Genomic DNA, 22,047 nt, shown 5'->3' with positions numbered 1-22,047 from the left:
GAAACTTTTTAATCACTTTTCTCAAGACTAGCTGATCACCAATTCAGCTATATTGGTTTAATATTGAAGAATGGTAATTATAATTTGCAAAGTACTAAGCCATAATGAACCTTCTTGTTATATGACTTATAATCAATGAGATTTGTACAAGCACAAGATAAAAGCGATTTTGGCTAAAATCAGCTACCTATGTGCAAAATTTGCTGCTTTACCTTAAAAACAAAGCACAAAAGCTCAGATACAAGGTACATAACAGTAAATACCAATTACAATTATTCTCCAAGCATATTTACCTTTCCTTAACGTTTAAAGATTTTAATTAATCACTTAGGTTTTTAGTTTTATAGAATTGCTATGCTAACTATACATAATACTAGGGACTCGAACCTACCCATATACTCGATCATAATCAAACCTATATAGTCGGATTTTATCGAGTCTATGATTTGGTTTGGGTTCAAAAATTTGACTCGATCAATTTTTAAGGTCGGTTAAGAGACAAACTTGACTCGGTCTGAATTGTCACATAGTAACTCATTCGTCATGTATGCATTTATTCAATAATATATAAGTAACAACATCTATTTCACTCAAAGTATCATTAAGTTTATATTTTTATCATGTAAATAAGTAATTAATAATATATATATATATATTATTTTATATGGCAAATTATATATATATAATAATAATAATAAATAATAACAAAGACAATATTTAAAAGTAATGAACATTATATTTAATTGAGTTAAAAATCGGATTCAAATCTAAAAACTAATTTGATGAACATTTGAGTTCAAATTAGCCTTTAAATTTAGAGTCGAATTTAAGTTCAAAAAAATAAACTTTAACAATATTTATCTGCTATGTAATTATTGGGTCTCAGAATGTTCTGAAAATAGCTTTTCTTTTCCTTTTCTTTTTACTTTTGTCTTTTTATTATGATATATAATAATAAATATTGGGGTGGTATTGTGTATGTTGTGTTGCTTTTGTTTTGCAGGAAGGTGAGGGTGAAGGATATGAGGGAGCCATAAAATATATTTGTGAAATGGTTTTGAAGTATTTTATTATTTTTTCTTCCCCTCCAAAATCTAACTCGTACAATAGATGTTTAATTACTTTTGAAACTTCAAAAAAGCCTTGAAGTCCTTTAACAAGGTCATTCTGACATGGACTATGATATTTCAGAGAGTAAAAAAATACCTTTTTTATCACTACACAGCCAAAGCCAAAGTACCCTCTGAATAATCATCATCAATGCATAGCACAAAGACAAATACTAACCCCACACCTTACCCTCTTTACTTTCCTCTCTCTACTTCATGTTTGAACATTAAAAATGAAGCGAAAATGGGTTATATAGCTTGAAATCTTCTTGTGTTTAAAAAAAGGCATGATTTTGATATGGAAGAGGATGATGAGAATCAATCACATGCATGCAAGTTTCCAAGAATTGGAAGTAAAAGAAATGAGTCTCACAATTGTTCAAGAATTGTGAGGGTATCTAGAGCATGTGGTGGAAAAGATAGGCATAGTAAGGTAATGACTTCAAAGGGTTTAAGAGACAGAAGAGTTAGGCTTTCTGTGACTACAGCTATTGAATTCTATGACCTTCAAGATAGACTTGGTTATGAGCAACCTAGTAAAGCTGTTGAATGGTTAATCAATGCTGCTTCAGATTCAATTTCAGAACTCCCTTCTCTTAACACCACTTTCCCTTATACCCCTAATGAACTAAATGATGAGAAAAGACCATGTTTTGATGAGGTTGATGGAGACACAGACAACTATAACCAAAACCAAAACCAAAGCCAAAACCTTTGTTTGTCTAAATCTGCATGTAGCAGCACTTCTGAGACAAGTAAAGGTTCTACCTTGTCCTTATCAAGGTCTGAGATTCGTGTAAAGGCAAGGGAGAGAGCAAGAGAAAGAGCAGGAAAAGTTAAAGAGAAAGAAAATGAGTCATTTCACATTGTAACAAATCATCATAATCATCACAATGTGACTAAAAATGCTTCTTTCACTGAGCTTCTAACTGGTGGGATTGAAAATGTTGCTACCAAAACAAGTGCTAGTGTTTGTGATGAGAGTAATCTGTTCAACAATAAGGCTAAGCAATGGTCACCTATGGTCATGGATTACTTCAACTCAGGCCTTACTTCAAGAAATGTTTCACCAAACCAAGATCAGCTTCAACATTTCTCTTTCATCCATGACCATAATTTCATACCTTGTTCTCAGTCAAGTGGAAGTGACTACAATCTCAACTTCACAATTTCTCCTAGCCTTGTTGGTTATAATAGGGGGACCCTTCAGTCCAATTCTCAGTCTCATATTATGCCTCATATGCAGAAGTTTAGTTCTTCACATATAGATGGATCAACCAATAATCTACCTTTCTTCATAGGAGGAGTTTCTAATTCAACTTCTGATGCTTCAACCATGGATACTAGTATTAACCATCACCAACAACAACAACAACAACAGCTTCAGTTCTCAACTGTGTTTGGTGGCAGCTTGCAACTATGCTATGGAGATGGAAGCAGGAATTCAGATCAGAAAGGGAAAGCCAAGAACTGATGAGTTCTTGGAAGATCACATAATCTTTTTTTCATGGTAAGATTAAAATACAATCCTTTTTTATGTTTCATATGGTCCTTATCATTCATTACATATAAGCCTTCTCCACCAAAAAGATATTGGTTCAGTAGTTTAAGACCTCACTAGATTTTAGATAGACCAAAAGTTCAAAGGTTTGATTCTTAGAAATAACATTTATTGGGAGGGACAACCACACACTCCGAAGGGGACTAATTCCTTTGCTACAGAGTGAAGAGATGACCTTGATAGGAACAAATAGACTTGGTTTCATTATTTATGGCCTTCTATATTAAACCCATGTTTAATATATGAAGAAGTAAATAATCTGATTTTCTCATTCTTGAATTGATGCCACACTAGTTAGCAAGACATGAGATAAAATATCTGATTAGGTGTGTATTTTAGGAATTGAAAAGGCACTATTTTTCATTTTTTATTCCCTAACAAGTTCTTCTTTATATAAAAAAACTTACTTAAAAAACCTATTTATTTTTTTGTGAAACATAATGTTGTTGGATTTATATGTTGTGTGCATCAGTGCATGCAATAACATAAGGGATGATATATGTTGTTTTGTCTTTTTATTGATTCCTGCATGGATTGGTGTGAATAGGATTTTCTAATGGCTTGTCTCTTCCTTTGTTCTCTCCTTGGTTCCCCTTATCTCTAGCATAAAATGAGTCAGGTGTAACCTTCTTTGTGGCACATATAATGTGTAGGTCATGTTAGGAACACTGTTAATCTATCACTTTGTGCCAAAACCAAAGTCTAAAATAACCTTTTAATCAATCTCAATTCATTTCCAAAAGCTGCACAACACATGTGACATGAATTCTAAGTTCACCACTATCCTCTCCGGTAAATAAAATGATACAAGTATCATTATATTTTGTTTTTTGTTTTGTTTTTTTTGTATGACACTTCTCCCAATACTGGAGAGGATTATGAGCATTTAAAGCATAGTTAATTGGGTAACCACACCACATATATGAGGAGTTTTTCATATGGTGAAAGGTCCATGCACTTAGGTAGAACCTGACTGTTCAAGCATATGAAGAAACGGATTCAAAGGAAACTGTATTCTCTCCTGTCTTGGATATATGAGAGGAAATTGTGACATATGACCTTAGAAAAGTTTTAATAATGTAGATTTTAAATAAAAAAAGTATAAATTATCAAACCAACTTACACCTCATATTTCAGTACTGAATTGAATTATCTAATATTGGAGAGGATAACATCCCTATAGGCTAGGGATATACATGTAGATTTTTTGTATACTGTAGTGAACAAGACTCACCCGGATTTTAGGTAAGGTTGTTTGAAACTTGTATGGTAAAGTACTAGTAATAATTGGTAAGATTTAATTAAAACCCTTAAGTATGAGGATCTGTCTATATTTTTTTTTTAATATAACATTTAATTAAAAACTGTTACACTATAAGACTTGTTTAAAACTTTTATAATTATAATTGTATCATTTGATAGGTCCATTGGGAGTTTTATTTGGGTATTCTTTCCATGTAGAAATTTATTCACTAGTATCTCATTAAAGTAAAGTATAACCAATTGAAAATTAATGGGTATAGATCACCTTCATATGATTTTAACGATGTGCATTTCATGATTAATTTATATCATTTAGTTAATATTTGTAGTGATTGATGAATTTAGTTATGATTCATATATAAAGAAAGTTATTTTTTGTTCTATAGATTAATATAACTAATGGGTGAGATAGAGATGTGTGTAACATTTATAATGCAATTTTTTAAGCTCAAAAGTCTAAAACAAATTACATATAACAACAAGAGATTGTTAGAAATTTTGGATGGTATATATAATGTTTAAATATATTAGAGCTATTATTTTTATTAAGTCACAAGTGAGACATCACGTCTTGAATCAAAACTTTAAGGCATTAGTTCCATGGTCCTTTCCTTCTTATAAACTCTTTCACTCCTCCCTACATATCCAATGTGAGACTTCACACTTGAATAAATCCAACAATTTCAACTAAAATTTATGGTTATGGACATAATTACTATAAAAATTATTGTGTACATATTAAATATTTTATTTCTATTTTATGATTGACAAAATTAGAAATAGAAAATTAAACAACCTCACATTTTATGAATATGTCACTATTTCATCCATTTTAGAAATAAAAGTCTTTCTAGTCATCAAGGAGATTTGTGCATAATGGTTTGGAAGAGCAAAAAACTTACATATTTTACAATGAACATAGAGTTAGATACGAGATAAACTTTTTTCTATATTACATCTCGATTATTTGACTATATGATGATAATGTTGGATATTTTAGTATTCACAAGTAAATCTCCCATCCCATTGAAGTTTTTTTTCCAACATTATATGCTTATCTTCAATCACCAAAGTTAAATTCCTATACCAGCAAACATTCTGAGTTATTCTGCATGCAGTTTCAAGGTTTCATTATGGTCCAAGAGCTACTACCCTTGGGGTGCAATAATCACTAACTCAAATTTTCTCAAGGCATGAATGTTGGATAACTGATTTAAATCATTCATGTAATATATATCAAAGCTTTATTGTATTCATGTAATAATTATTGCTTTTGTTTAACTGAAACAATTTACTGCAGCAAGACATTTATGTTATATTTATTCTTATCCTGAGTATGATGTATACTTCCAAAATCAATTTTGTTTTTTGTGTGTTGCTTTTGCTTTTCATAAGCTTATTGGAATTGCCCAATAACTAAATATTAATTTTGTATAGGAATTCTCTTCATTGGCCTTTTTAATGGTAGGAGCATCAACTTGTGTCCCAAGCTTGCATTCTTCAAAACAGAGGATATGTTATTGTCATCAAGTGTTGGTATTTCTTTAGATCATTTTGACTCATTTTAATTACATTGAGTATTTGGTTATTCAATGATTTATGCATGTAGATTATTGTATTTTGGAGAAATGTAGATGGGCATAGCCATTAAAAAAATTTCCTTATAAAAAAAATTAGATCATTTTCAGTACTGGAAGGTCCAAAATTACCGGAGAGGATCCCAAACCTATAAAAATAGGACTGAGCCACACGATTAAGAATGAATATGCCTAGTATTTAGTACACATGTAAAAAAGAACTGAACATAAGAGGATAATAAGTTTTATTCTAAATTTGGAACATATTGAAAAGTCAAGTATCATGGTTGCACTACATGGGATGAAACTAAAGAGAATAACATAAGTTATAGCTTCTTGTTCTGTTCCACCAAGTTTCTATTTGGTGTTACCAATTATATTTTTTATGTATAAGTAACTAATCTAATTTTTTTTCGTGATATATGATTGTATTTTTTAATAAGTTTGTTAAACACCAACAAAATAAAATATCCTGATTAAAGTCATGTTTGAAACTTTGCTTCCTATCAATATCGTAGACCCAATGTTCTACTGATCTCTTATTTTTGTTCGTATAACCATTTCTGGGAGTAAATTTTGTGCTTGTTGTAGACTATTAGAACTCTTCTATTCCCTTTTCGTTTCTGGCATTCTTTACAAGTTAGAGAAATATTAATACCAAATTCTAGCTAAACAAATAATATAAAATTGGTTTTGTCAGTGTTTTTTTGTCACAAATTGTTACTATTTTGTAAATGGAATGTGTTATGCTGTTATAGAAGCGGAATAAAGAATAACCTGAAACACAAACTGGAGTTATTATACAAGAATTGCACAAATTAAATCCTTTTCTAGGGTTTTTTTATGTAACCAAGTGCATCCCTCATATAAAATTATGGGTAAATAATTAATCTGATTATATATGTGGTTGTCATTTCCAATAAATATGGCTCACACAAAACAAATGTTTATCTTTTTGACCTATCTAGGAATCCAATGAAACTTTACCCAACTAAATCAATGTCTTATTATTATTTTATTTATTCTATATAATAAATGTTGAGGTGAGTTGGGTCGCGATTACATAAAGTTACCAAGGTCGGGGTGGAGGGCCGAAGTCTTTATGGTCATTTGCATATATACTTATAAGAGTAAAGATTCACTTACTTTATGAGTAAGTTTTTTAAACTTATTCCTCATCTTAGACATTAATTTTAGAAAAATCCAATAATTTTAATTAGTGATTATATCTAAACCATTAGATAGTCATAGAATTAATTAATGACTAGAATGGAGAGTTAGATTAAAAAGCTTACTCTTAAAATAATTAGATCCTCACTCTATATATAAGTTAAGAAAAACTTCAACTAAAAATTAAGTGATTTGATAGTTTCCTTCAAACGTTCTTAAACTACAATTTCATTACCTTCCAAGCTGGTAAAGGGGAACCCAAAATGTTGATTTTTTTAAATGATGGACTTAGGAAGCAATAGCAACAACATTTTATACATCACATTTTAATCTAAAATCTTTTCTTAAGTTGTCACGCTGTCTATTTCTAAATAACGTTGAGTTTAAAAGTCACTTGAAATCTTGAATTCCTAACGCATCAAACATTCTTTATAAAAAGTTGCTATAAATTTTATACATGATTACTGTATCATTTATATATTTAAGAGTAAATTATATTGACACTCCTGGGTTTTAGTAAAATTACATAAGTCACCTCTCCGTTATTCATACTTACAAAAAAACCCATAATTTTTATACATATCTTACACTGACTACCCCTCTATAAGAAACAAGTGTGATTTTTGAACAAAAATAGTGATAAATGTAATTAAGCTATACAAAATATGGTATATTGTGGAAACAAGAATAAATAACATTTGAGTCAATACATTTTCATTATTTTTTATTCGTTAGAATATAGTATAAGAGTGATTTAAATATGTCCTTAGAATTATTTATGCATATTATATTGAACCAAAAATAATGAAAATATATTGACCCGTATACTATTTAGAATGTTTCTGCAATATATCATATTTTATTTAACTTAATTACACTCACTTTTTATTTAAAAGATTATAATTATTTATCATACAGTGATATTAGTCAGTGTAATGTATGTATAAAAATCATGGGTTTTTTGTAGGTGCAAAAAGTGAAGGGATAATCTGTGTAATTTCACTGAAACTCAGGGAATATCAGTATAATTTACTCTATATTTAATTATTGTTAACTCTTCAAAAAAAATCTAAATAAATAATATATAATATAATGAGTATGTATAAAATTTTTATACTAATAATGTATTAGATTCTTATTTGAATTGTTTCTTGTTTATTGATTTTTCATCTTTAGCTTCTCTCTCTCTATGTGACTCTATGGGTCGATGAAGAGAAGTGGACATCATTAAATATTTAAATATATGATTTTCCTTAAAGTATGAGAAAAAGGAAAAGGTGTAGTTGAATTCATGGAGCCTTTAATTTATTGTTGTGCTAATTAAAGCAATTTTCACTTGAAAATGACTTATCCTAGCAACTTTTAGATTATAAAGTTTAAAGAATAGAAAATGCCTAGAGATACGTGCGACTTTCTTTGCCAACTTAAATGTCCTTTTCTTTTTTGAAGAAGTTAATGTAGATATTGTAAGAAATCTTAGCATGTGCTAATTATAGTATACATAAATTCCACAAGGATCTCTAATATATACATGAATGCATGATGCATAATTCTATTATATGAAAGAAATGAATGATTGCAAGTCCCTTATTTAAAGGAACAATTAGCCACCATGTTATGGATGTGCTAATGAAATCAAGAATAATTCACTTTATTTCACCTTATAATGTATAAGCTTTAACAATAATGATTAATTCTCACCCTAAAAAGGTCAAGGAGAAGCTCCTACAAACAGCAAACAAAACCTTAAACCAAAAACCTCAAAATGGTAGTGTAAAGATGCCAAATACAATTGTTAGATAAATCCAATTACCTATATTAATTGAATGTAATATTTAAGCAATCGTAAAAATTTATACATAATTAATATATTATTTATCATTTACTTGTATCACTATTTTTTAAAATCAATAATAATAAAACATAAATTATGATGATAAAATTCTTATATTTTGAGTGCATTTGTGTTTTTCTCATATTAATTATATTGTGTTCAGTGGTTCCATCCCTCTTTGTCGGCATAAATATTAGCATGTGGGGGCTTGCTCACCATTTTCTATGTTCTATATAATTCCCCCAATTGGACGCATCTACTCTTGCATGGATTATATATTATATATATATATATGATGGAGGATTCGTTTATATTAAGTTTCATTTACACTAATTACACTCAATCTTAGTTATTTATTTTCTTAAATCTAATGAATCAAACGGGTGATTGCAATAAATTATTTAAGATTTTTATTTTTCTCTCTCATTATTTATTACACTTACCTATTTGGTCCGTTAGATTTAAGAAAATAAATGGTTAAGATTGAGTGTAACTAGTGTAATTAACTTAAGTGTAACCATATCTCTCCTATATATATATAATTATTTTTTGCTCTAGATGGCTTTAGATAGGCTTTTTAAAAGTTATTTTATGGTTTAAAGTATATTGGTTGTATAAAATGTTTTTATTAGTTTTCGAGTTTAAAATTTATTTGTAGTAGTCAAAAGAATAATAGAAATCATATTTCGTATATCTTTTTCATTTTCAACCCAAAGATGTAAAAAATGTAAATTTTGATTAAGAATTAAGAGTTATAAGAAAAATCGTTTTGAGAAGACTAAAATGCAAGAAAAGTTATAGAATGGACTTAAAAATAAAATAAAAATGAGAACAATTTAAATAGTTTTGCCTAAAAATAATAGCCAAGAATAAAACAGAACATACATGTTGTATGGAACTAATATTTCTTTTGAGTGTATGATTGTTTTTTTCTAACAAGTATCATTAATAGAAATTGAACCTTCATATTTTGGTGTATGTAAGAACCTAACGATATATCACTAAACCAATGTACTTTATTGCAGTGTTCATGCAAGGTGGCTAGATAGTAGTGTTTGAATCACAAAGTCCACACATCTTTCCACATGGATTCTAAGTATACAAAGGTAAGGTACCTCTCATGTGACAAATCAAAAAAGTTAGAGGCAAAAACAGCTAAGTACCTAATAAAATAACAACCTATGTGTATTATTATTAAAGAACAAAAAACAAAAAGAAAATAGAGGTGGATTCTAAGAAGCACCTTTGCCATATCATCACAGCTGTAATGCCTGCAATTTCTGTTAAGCTATGAAACTTAGCTTAAGAATTAGGCAAATAATTAATCAAACAAAAAAGTGATAATTTTCAAAAGTGAGCTTTTTCTTCAATCTACAAAGTTAATCATGCTTATTAGTTATTAGAATTACGTTGACTTATGAACAAAAGTAATATAATAAAAGAAAATGCATTTTCTCCAACTCATAAAGCTTGAGGTGAAAAGCATTATTTAAATGGCATTGGCTAAATATCTATCTATCTATCTAATTGACCAAACATAACTATTTTTTATGACCTACCTCCTCCTATTCTATAATGTCCAAGATGTGAGGGTGAAATTGAATCTTGTGTGTGTAGATCGACCTATTTGCATGGTTTGAAAATGACATTTTATCAATGTGTAATTTATGTCTGATCAATTTTTTTATCCTTACAAAACAAGATAACAACAATATTCAAACATTTTGGTTAGAAGCAGAAAAAAACGTTAAAAAACAGTTAGTGTAGTTGTAATTCATTTACACAAATAAACCAATTTCAATAGAAAAGTATTTAGAGGGGGATATAACTTCCTAAGCAATGGATTTTAGAGGGGGATATAACTTTTGGGGGTGTTGGTTTTTTTAGGTATATCAATGTATTTCCTCAACCTTTTTAGGTAAAGAAATAATTTCTTTTAAAATACGTGATTGTCTCTTTCAATAATTATCACTTTTAGAAATCAAACATTGTATCTTTTAGTCATCCTGAATATACAATAGGGTGAGTTTAGACCATCATTATTTGAAAGTTGCATTGAATTACCATATATTGTAGTAGAATGGAAAACCTATTTAAGGTGAAAAACTTCAACTAACCCTTTGTTTTTTCCATTCTAAATACTCACCCTAGACCATGGTCTAAGTTTGATTCCTACTTATCAAAATTCCATTAAAATTTAAGCCTTTTTCTAAGCCCTTGAGCATATTTACGATTGCAAATATACTTCCAACTTAAATAATCCATTAACATGGTTTACAAAAGGGAATCTACTTTTAGTATTTTAATAGAAGTGGTCTTCCGTATCATATAAGATCACATTATAAACAATGGTGGATGTAGTACAGAGAAATTAATAAAGATCCTATGTCCTAACAACTTCATGTAAGCTAATCAAAATTTATTAAGTAATATAATATATAAAAGAACTATTTTCTATTTTTATGATTTTTTTTTAATTATATAACACTTTTTAATTTGTACAAAAGGGGATGGATGATTTTTAGTCCCGGAAATAGGGGAAGCAAATGCGTCCAAAATACATCAAAATATAATAAATGAGTAATACGAGTGCATTTCATATAAGTGAGGGTGCAAAATAATATTATCTATAAGGGTAAATATATACCAAATTTTTTCCCACAGGTGTGCATGATGGAAGTTTGGCTAAGGAAAAAAAAATCCTGAAATTGCCTAGCAAGGAGATCATTATAATTTTCTGAATGTGTCCTTGGCATTTAGAATGAAACAGCTGAATAAATTTATCTTCAATTGCACATTAAGGGAATTTAGATTCTCTAACTTTTTCTTACGAAAGGGGCTTTGTATTATTCATTATAGTTTCTTTATATAATTGATAAAAAAACATAAATTGAGAGAAACAATACAAAGTCATTATACTTAAATTACTAGAAATTGACAAAACCCAAAGTATAATTTTTTTTTTGGCTCTCCACCCTTTGTCCCCTTCTCATTAGAAGAGACGTGGGTCATGTCGATTTTAAAATTGAGTATTTGAACAATGAAATTGAGTTTGCAACAAAATAGCCAGCTACACATTTCTAATTTCTTACATAAAGTAATGATAATCATACACTACTCACTTGACAACAACCTGGACTCTACAACAATTCTTTATTGCTAGTATCATATCTTCATGGCTAAGAATACATCTCAAAAAATAGATATTAAACAATGAGATGAAACAAACCCCTAATTTAAATAATAGAGTTGTCCCCCAATGATTAACATAAATGCTTCAAAGTATATAAATATGTACTATAATTTTACTTTTCAACTACCATGTTGTCTTGTATTGAAGTCCACTACCTATACATGAGGGACCATGTTCAACAATATTAAAGCCAGCATGCTTGCTGTTTTGACACGTTATTAACTAATAACTAATAATCAAAACCATTAACAAGATACCATGTGAGCTTTTAATAAACCAACCTTCTCTACCTCTTAGTATATCATCAATTACCATCCATTAACACGGATGATATATGAGATCGATACACTGTGACTTCATCATCCAACATTCATATTTAATCATCATTAACTCTTCACACAGTAATACAAATGAATGTATATAAATCTTCGTACCGACAATGTATAGATATTATACTCATGCAAATTACCCCTAGCATTCACTACTCTAGTAGAACTGCTACACATGTGTGACAGCAACCATTATTAAATATACACTATAAAAGCTATATATACATATATACCAATTAATAATAACTCCTTGACCTTATTTTATTGAGCTGTTAAAATGAAGAAAAAAATTAGCAAGTGCAGGAACAAGTATTGTATGATTGACTAGTCCAGAAGTTATTTAAATTACAGAAGCAGAGTACATTGTTCATTCAACTTCAGAAAAGTATATTAGAGACAAACCAAACTGATGATACCTAGAATATTCACAGATGAAAAACTGAAAACGGTAGATGATTACAAGTTCAAAGCTCTTACAAGATGATTCTAATTGCAGGCATGCACTCTTGCAAGCATTGCCTCGAATTAAAACACCACCAAATGCATTTTGTTTCGGTTCAAGCAAGAAAGGTTAATCATTTGCAGCTCGTTAGTAACTACCACTCGAACATTGGGGCAGTTTCAGAAGCCAGAGAGAGCTATTATTCAGGTCACCAAGCTTCTCCTTTCACTTCGTTCATGGACGGAGGAAATTGTCAAATGATTCTGCATTCCCTGAAATTTTAATTCCAAACAAATAATTAAGAGTTGTAGCTGTAACCCTTCATAAAAGGAACAATAAGGTAATGCAAGATCACAAGAGTCCAACGAGGTAAATAAGTAAACAATCACAACATAAGAGCGAAAGAATAGTGATGAAAATTCTAGACAGATCCTGTCAGGACTTGAGCAAATCTGGGCAAGCTAACCGGCAAGTGGGGAGTTAGATATAAGGCAGAAGTAATTCCATACAACCTTCAATCACAAGTCGTGTTTGCTCATTCAACAATTTCTAAAATCTAAAACAATTAGCAGACATAGATGATATAATACACAATTGTCAACAAGGCTATCACTACGAAGCAATTAAACATACAATTAAAGTGAAAACAATTAAGAACTCTTGAATAAAGATAAAAGAAAATCATATCGAAAACAGAAGAAATTTCTACAGCAAGACACATTTGAACAATGGCAATCATGAAAATTAAGTTAGTAATTCTCAATTTTCAGTTATCTTCATGCGGCAACAATCCATTAGCTTAACATGAACATCATCATACAAGCTTCTAAACCATTCAAATATCAACTCATTTCACAATCCAATTCTACAATGACTTGAATTAGAAACCATAAAAACAAATTTTGCACCAACACAATAAAAGAACTACCTTTAGATCCAACAAGTAAGCATCACTCAAAAAGAGTTCATTTCAAGGCAATAAGTCCTTCTCTTGACCAGCATTTTAGCAGCAGTTCTATAAGGCTCCTCAAAAACCGTTGAAACCCACGAAACATCGGAGGTTTCCTTCTTAGGTGATTGTTCACTTGGCCTAATCGCAACAAGTGTAGCACCCTTCAAAACAACCCCATCTGGCAACTCCAAATGGGGTGCATACCAAAGCCTCATGTTGAGGGCAGGGACAAGAGTCCTCTTTGATGCCAAAGAAGCCGAAAGCGGCTTCACCCTCAACTCCTCAAGCTGATCCCTATTCATATGCAACACACCTTGCCCATCAGCATCTGTCAAAACTAAATTATCCAAAGTCTTATGCTCCGAAATTATCGGCTGCAACAAATAGTGACGCGCTGAAGCCGCAATCAATGAGCTTATAGTCCAAACAACGCGAAGTTTGAGACCTCCATTAGTGTAAAACGAATCCGGTATGCTCCCATTATCATCAACACCAACACCACCATTGTTGTTATTTCCACCAACACCACACAAGGCATTGTTAACATCTCCAGAAGCATTCGGGTTAATCACCGAAGAAGCACCTAGAATTACACAATTATCCAAAGTAGAACCAAAATCAGCTCTCCATTTCAACAAAACCCCATCCTCAATCCCTAATTCCCCACTCGGGAGTTCGATTCGAAGAACCCGAATCTCATTGAAATTCTTCAAAACCTGAGTGGGAGAATGATGAGTCACCCCACCCTGATCCATTTCACCACCATCATCGCCGCTCCCAACAGCTAGAAACGACGACGATGGCGGCGAAGAAGTCGAAGAAGATCCAGACACCAAAGTTGTTCTCTTTGGACCCAATAACTGTCCCAAAGCTTGAAGGGGTTTCACAATTCCACCGAAAACTAATCGGAAGAGATTCGAGAAGGTTCCGCGGGTTTTATCGGAGGATGAATTTGAGGAATTTGAATCATCATCGGAGATAACACAATCGACTCGAACGACTACGTTTTCAACCTGAGGAACGAGCGCGTGAAATCGACGCGAAACGACACAGCATCGACCTAAGGCTTTGACATCACCGATGTTGTTGAAGACCAATAGGAGAATAGAATCAGGGAGCCGGTCGAAGTGGTCGGATTCGGACCGGTCCGGTTCAGGGTAGATTCTCATTGATAGATCTGAGAGAAGAGATGACATTTTTCTAGCGAGAGAAAATACAAAAAATTAAAATTTTAGGTTTCTTTGTTTGGTTACAGAGATAGGATAAATTAAAAAGGTGTGAGATTTGAGAGGGTTTGAGAGGATGGAGAAGTGGGTTGCGTTCAGATCTGAGAAAGGGTGAAGGATGGGTTTGTGAAAAATGAAATGGAAGAAGGGGAAAGGGTAGAGAGAGAGAGAGAGAGAGAGAGAGAGAGAGAAGAGGATGAGAAAGAGAATTGAGATTGGAATGGGAAGGGATGGGTTAGGATGATAGAAGGACGGTTGTAGTTTTGTCTTTGCATACACAAGAGACTGAGAGTATAATATAATGAGAAAAATCTACAATCTTCTTCTTCATGTGTCCTAACATAATGTCATAATCTATTACTGCATATAAGGGAAACGTGTGAGTGAAAATAGGGGAAGGAGGGTCGAATAAGGCTTGTTCCTTATCGATCATAAATATTGATTAAATCATTTTTTAAATTTAAACCCTACAACTTTTTAATATGTATTAGACTCTATATTCAATTAAATATAATGTATATCTCTTTTATATAAATTATTCTCAATATTTACTTATTATTATTAATATGAAATTTAACATAAAAAATGATAACTTATCTTCTATATATCTTATATACCCAATTTATGTCTTGCCCCTTCCCTTTTTGAATTTTTTTATAGAATCTTCAAAAATCCTGAATTTATTATATATATTTTTTATTTCTATTCTAATTGAATAATGGTAAATTATTAGTAATATTATTAATATTAATTAGATAAAAAGAAAAAATATTCAAAGACAATAATTAATTTTTCAGTTATTAAATCCTTCTAGTTATTTTATTAATTATTTACATATATGTATATATGATGGAAAAAATACTGAATTTATAATTTTGGTCAAATAGATAATATTACTTTGTACACAAATGAATAAACACATGAAATGATTAATGTGTGAGAATGGGTCAAGTTGAGTTATGTTTGTCTCTTAATCTCCATAAATATTGGTCGGTGAATCTTTGAACCTAAATACAGCCATAAGCCCAATGAAACGTGACCATATGACTCATAATGATCAACCAAACCTAATTATTGGCTAGAGTGGTATCTTGGTCAATCATAGAGTGAAAGAATATTGGGCATAATGAGTACTTTTTGGTACTATCAATGGTACTCTCACATTTTGAGTAAGAAATTAATTCCTTTCAGAGTGTGTTTATTTCTCTTAACAAGTATTGTTCACAAAAATCAAGTCATTAACATTTTGATCATCCTAAAAATCTAATAGGGTCTTAACCACTTGATTAACATTTTGCTAATTGGGTAGGGTGCCTATGGAAGAATATGAAGTATTATCAATTCAAATAGAGAAAAACAATGAGTCAAGTGATAGGTAACATAATTGATAATAGGAGTAATTAGTGGTAACTTTGTTAAGACTTTTTAATATCATCTAGACTTTATGCTATATGTCATATTGTTAAAAATATGGAGGGGTGGAAACAAGTCAGACCGCCTACCAGGAGCCTATTATCTTGCCTATAACAGACTAGGTTAGGTCAGACTTTTTTCGTAAACAGACCAGACTCAGACTTTTTGAAAAGCCTATTTAGTTTAACAGGTCAGGCTTTAGGCCATCCAAATGGCCTATTAAACCTAACAGATCGACATATTTAGTTATATTATGTAATAATATTCATATTTTATAATTTTAATATATAAGTAATGTTATTATATATGTAATTTTAATATAAAAATGTATACAAAAATGCAATTTAATTGTTAGGATTAATAATCTACTTAAAAGTATGCATATTAGTTATTTAAATATAGACATGATCACCTATTTCAATATAATATAGTATAATAGACTTTTAAACAGGCTAACAGGTCAAGCCAGACTTTTAAACAGGTCATGCCTAGACTTTGGAAAAAAAATAAACAGGCTACATGCCATGCTCAGGCTCATATATGCTATACAGGCTCGGCCTGTTTAATGCAAAGTATGGTCTGGTCTGACATGTTTCCACCTTTGGAAATATGTAAGTGCTGAGTTTTTTAGAATGTTAGTGTATCATTTATGATGCATATTTAATTATTATTGATTATTCAAAAAATAATACAAATAAATGATAAATGATATATTCAATGTGTATAAATTTTTATACTGATAATACATAATATTAGTACATGATTAAGATTAAAATTTATCATTTAATTTTTACATCGTTATTTGGGAGGATTTAATATGTATACACTGACAGTGTAAATATTTTTTACATTGTGAGCAGATTATCCATAATTGATTTATTAATCATCATTGACTCAAAAAGTATTACAAATCAATGATGAATGATATGCTGACAGTATAAAAAACCTCAAACTGCACATATTTAAAACTATTTGAGATTAATAAAGTGACAATAATTATATCATTATTCATATTTTTCATTTTAGATAGTTAAAGGAACTTACAATTAAGGATTTGTTTTTACTAGAAACAAATTATACATACTTTATCACGAAGATATTGGTGTAGTAGTGTAAGATCCTACTAGATTCTTAAGATCGATGATTCAATTTATAGGAGCGACACTTGTTGGAAGGGGTAGTCACGAACCCTGAAATGGATTAGTTCCTTACTAAAACAGGCGAGGAAATATCCTTAATAGTACAAAAAAATTATTCATATTTTTATCAAAATAATTATTGATTTTAGAATCATCAAGTAATATATATGATTATGTTTATATGATAAATACTAATATATATAATTTATTAACTTTTATATAGATGATGTATATATGAACTTGATCATTGAAATGACTTAATTGAGAATTTCTAATACTTAATATTACCAAAATTTGCTAATGAGTATTTCTCATGAAGAATTATCATACTAATTAACAAGTCAGTTATGGATTTGATTATCGGCACCTATTGGTTTAGGATGGTAGTTGAATGCATATTGGGATAAATGTTTGTATAATTAATGGTTAATTAAAAAGATGATCAAATCTTAGTAATAAATTTAAGCATTATTATTGGAACGATGATATCAAGACTTTTGGCTAGGACAATTGAATGAAAAAAGAGTTTCTTAAATCATTCACAGTAAATTATAATGATGGTAGAAAATATTTAAAGTAAATCATGTTACTTTAAATATTGTATTATTCTTATTATGTATTCATGCAAGAAAAGATGGGATTTGAATTAATATGTAATGCTGAGCTGGTTCTGAATTTGATCAAAATTAGTCTTATAAATGTGCTTCCAATACAACCTGTCTATTATCTTCTGAATCTGATCCCTTCAATTTTATTTTTTATTTTATTATTTTAGTCTCTCTCACCAACGAATATTATGAGAACAAATTCTTAAAAAACGGATTAAAGGATTATTGGATTGGAACCATCAAGCCTAAGTTGGTTGTTGTATCCTCTACTTAAAGCATTCCCTTGTTTGGATGATATATAAAACAAACATAAATAAGTGCATTGGAAAACAAGTTAAATAAAGAAAAGTGGGGGAAGAAAAAGGATTTTGTTTAGTTCTATTAAAGAGAAAAAAAGACCAAATTATTGGTCTAGTGTTGGAAGGTTCTGCTAGATCTCAAAACACTTGTTAGGAAAGACAACTATAAACCTCGAAAGAAATTAGTTATTTACCCGAGTGAAGGAATACCCTTGGTAGTAGTATTAGAAAAAGAGAAGAAAATTAAATAACTTATTTCTTTCCTTGTTGTGTCGGTTGAGAGTTTAAAGAAATTTTGAATACTAGAAATTGTTTTGAATCTTCTATGAAAAATCAATATACTTAAAATCAATATAAGGAAATGCATAATTTGTATCCCATTTAGGCATCACATACCATGTGGCATATGTCAGCATTCATGGCATATGATGGACTACCATGTGCAAACATGGTGTTAAATTGTGTTTGTTAATTTATTTTTGAAAATCATCTTTTCGAAAATAGCTTTATATAATAAGCAATATAAGGAAGAATAAATAAATAAGTATGAAAGGTTAAGTTCATATTTCATGGTTAGCAATAAAGTAGTAAATAGTTTATAAAAAGAGAATAAACATAAAAGTTTATATTAGTTCACTCAATTTAAGCTATTTCAAGTTCCTTAAGTTGAGGCTTTTCATTACTCTAAAAATAGTAATACATGTATTATATCACATATTCACATTAGCTAAATTGAGTATTCACAGCCTCTTCAAGTAATATTCAGTATTCACAACCTATGTAAGCAACATAATCTAGTGCAATAGATTGAAATGTGTGATTTAATAACTTACAAAATTATGATATAATTTTTTTAGATTGGATAGAATTTATAACTCTATTCCAAATTAACACTATAAATTTTATATCTTGTTCTATATGTTTGACCTTTGAGAACTTGTTTCTTCTCAATATATTATCATAGCCCAAGAAACAGTAGAATATGAAGATTGAATTTCTTGAACTATGAAAACATTTTATAATTACATAATCATAATAGAATCATATCTCAAAAGTTAAATAATAACATAACTCATCTATATTATACAAAATTTAATCTTCTAGTCATCATCAAAATTTAAGAGAAATAATCACACTTTATCAAAAAAACTTTTTTTAATAGTAACATATGCGTTAAGAACAGGAGTTTTCTTGGGATCTAACTGAACCTTACATTACTAAACCAACATCTTGTTAGTAGTTTTTTTGGTGATTGAGATTGCAATTTCCGTACTCATATGGAAGTACAGACACAAAGCATGTTAATCAACTTTCGAGCTGATACTATGGTCAAACTCTGAGAGTATATTTGGAGTACAATCCCACGTGAAATTAGTTTCATCACTAGATTAAAAACGTTAATTACATTCGAAGTATAAGTTTTAATATGATTGTTCCAATTTTTTAACAAAAAATTAATAGAAGTTTGAGTTTTTTTAAAGTAAATTTGTACAAATTAGGAGAAAGAAAGAAATAAAGTATCTGCAAACAAAAATATTTGAAAAATATATCTAGAGTGGTTGGTTCAAATAATTGTTCTTTTCTAAATACAAGTTAGTCAAGCAATCCTTTATTTTCTACGTATTATATCAAGATTAGGCTTAAAGTGACGTTAACTAGAATATATAGATTGTATCGACCTTCACAACTCACAAATACATCACCACTAAAGCAATATTAAATTAAAATACAAGTTAACAACTATTATAGGAATAGGATAGCTTAGCTAAATTTGTTCTAATGAGTGAGTCATAAGAGTGGAAAAGAAAGATGTTGGAAATAAAAAGTATCGTGTCTTTTTAATCATCATGGTTATAAAGTAGCTAGATGGCTTAAATTATCAATTTATTTATTGTTTTTTAGAAATCATCCATGAGCTTTTTTATAAAATTAAAAATATAATTGAAAAGCATATAGATGTTTAATTGAAAAGCATATAGATGTTTTCTAACCTCGATACGTCTAATAGGAGGAACTATCCCAAGCTTATTTTTTCAGCGTGTAAATTTTGAAATTGAATTCAAAATTACATGTTTAAAGAATCCCAACATCTTTTACTTATTCAAAAATATTCAATACATATTAGTAAATAAATTCACACACAATTCTAATTACTTTAATTTTGAGCCTAACGTTGTCTTAGCTTAACCCATTATAGCAGGATTACCTCTCACTAGTAGATTGATACCCATTATTTAGAAGAAGAAAAATGTGTCAACTATAATTCAAATCTCGGAATAGTTTCTTCACCGTTTGTGGAGAAAAAACTACCTACATATATTATTCTAAGACTTCATTAAATTGGAGTCTCATATCCACTTTTTTTTTTTTATGATTCTAAAGTGGTAATCATAATTCTAGGCTGGGAGATAAAACCCATCTAGATATGAAATTGTTACATGCAAGTTGAGCCTAAATTTAAGCTTGAAAGGCACTTTTGCGTTTGAAAAATATGAGGAGAAATAATATCATACTCACCTACTCAAAATATCTCATATCCACTAGTAGATACATGCTTTAATTTGGATCCCACAAACACTATCCACTCGAGCCTTTTGAGAGTAAAGGTTAGAAACAGATTAATGCAACTATACAATTAAAAAAAATGATTTTGGAGGGTGAAGTTACCCCATCTTGCAACAAGAGTAGATGATCAATTAAAATTTTGATAAATTGGGAAAAAAATCAATAGGTAAAGGACATTAATTTATGCCACACCAATATATCATTATAAGCTGTTGGAATATGGCATTCAATACACTTTCATGATTACAAGCTTCTACCCGATTTGCTTGTGAAGTTTCAAAACCTTCTGGATATTGTTGTGAATCGAAGTCAAGATTCTTCAAAATTATCTAAACTAGCGTGTCGACCGGTACTCTATGATGATTGATAGGGTAAATTGCAAGTGCACGATTATGTTGTCAAGCAATAAAATATCGATCCCACGAGGACTGAAAAGCTCATTTAATTATAACAATTAATTTATCCTTAACTCAAATAGGAATTAAAAGTGAATTTAGAACAATTGAACAATTGACAAAAATAATTATGAAAATAGTACAAATGGATTGAAATCTAATTTAGGAATAGTTCTCAAGATAAAGGTTACTGCTTTTACACTCGCAAATCCTTGTTTTACTCCTTTTCATGAACTTTAAGTTGTGAGGGTGAATTGCTCTTTGATATGTGTCATTCTCTCTCGAGCTCTGACATGTGTACTCAATTGAAGTCGCACTTACTCTCGCGGTACTGTTATCAATCTAATCCTTTACTTGGATTTTTCTATCCAATCGCTTCATAGCAACCCAAGGTGAATTCCAGAAACCACAGAGAATCCTAATACTACTCTCGTGAATTAAGATTCTAGTTTGAATAACTGAATGATCAGATAGTTGAGTCCACCTCTCGGTCCTTCCCCAATGTATCTAAGAGGTGTAATATGTTGGCAAGACAACTCACACGAATAAAACTCAATTTAATGATTCTAATCACAACACTCAATGAAATAGAAGTAAGAACAAGTATTTATTGAATGTAAAAGCGCATAGCCCCAATCCTAGAAACAAAGGGAATTACTCACTCATGATGTAGAAGAGAATCCCAAATTCTAAATTAAATTGTAATGTAAAGTGTAAAGTAAAGTGTTTTACATCTTTGAGGGAGAACCCTTATTTATCCTAATTACAAAATATTGGGCTAAGCCCAACAAAACAAATCTAAAAAATAGGAATATAATATAACATCTATGACTTCTTTTGGCCTTTCAATTGGTCTTCGCATAGCCTAAACACTGAATTTCATCTTCTTGCATCTAATCTCTACTCTTTTTGGCTTTAACCCATCCAAACTGCACAACATAGCCAAAAACACCCGCTCAATCCGAACAAAGA

The 22,047-nt window shown here is 30.1% G+C and overlaps 2 protein-coding genes across 4 annotated transcripts; one reads left to right on the top strand and one right to left on the bottom strand.

Annotated features, from left to right (window-relative positions):
- LOC109329102 (transcription factor TCP24-like) lies at positions 1,145 to 5,560 on the top strand. The gene is made up of 2 exons (XM_019562770.1): positions 1,145 to 2,619; positions 5,371 to 5,560. Exon 1 carries the CDS (start codon positions 1,408 to 1,410, stop codon positions 2,581 to 2,583), a length of 1,176 nt encoding a protein of 391 aa, XP_019418315.1. The 5' UTR covers positions 1,145 to 1,407; the 3' UTR covers positions 2,584 to 2,619; positions 5,371 to 5,560.
- Positions 12,335 to 14,959, bottom strand: LOC109330236 (F-box protein At5g46170-like). Of its 3 annotated transcripts, none has more exons than XM_019564346.1 (3): positions 14,689 to 14,959; positions 13,407 to 14,643; positions 12,335 to 12,750 (listed from the first exon to the last, which is right to left on the bottom strand). In XM_019564346.1, exon 2 carries the CDS (start codon positions 14,624 to 14,626, stop codon positions 13,433 to 13,435), a length of 1,194 nt encoding a protein of 397 aa, XP_019419891.1. In that variant the 5' UTR covers positions 14,627 to 14,643; positions 14,689 to 14,959; the 3' UTR covers positions 12,335 to 12,750; positions 13,407 to 13,432. The 3 variants fall into 3 exon arrangements, with proteins under 3 accessions (XP_019419891.1, XP_019419890.1, XP_019419888.1); XM_019564345.1 differs by having other exon boundaries at positions 13,407 to 14,657; positions 14,724 to 14,959; XM_019564343.1 differs by having other exon boundaries at positions 13,407 to 14,959.

The sequence above is a fragment of the Lupinus angustifolius genome, chromosome LG16, assembly GCF_001865875.1.
Source record: "Lupinus angustifolius cultivar Tanjil chromosome LG16, LupAngTanjil_v1.0, whole genome shotgun sequence".
NCBI lineage: Eukaryota > Viridiplantae > Streptophyta > Magnoliopsida > Fabales > Fabaceae > Lupinus > Lupinus angustifolius.
The sequence above is the reverse complement of the archived record's forward strand: the minus strand, read 5'-3'. Positions and strand labels throughout refer to the sequence as shown.

What these genes read in the sequence shown, in the direction of transcription:
- LOC109329102 (XM_019562770.1), top strand. Translation starts at nt 1,408, where the DNA reads ATGGAAGAGGATGATGAGAATCAATCACATGCATGCAAGTTTCCAAGA.
- LOC109330236 (XM_019564343.1), bottom strand. Translation starts at nt 14,626, where the DNA reads ATGTCATCTCTTCTCTCAGATCTATCAATGAGAATCTACCCTGAACCG.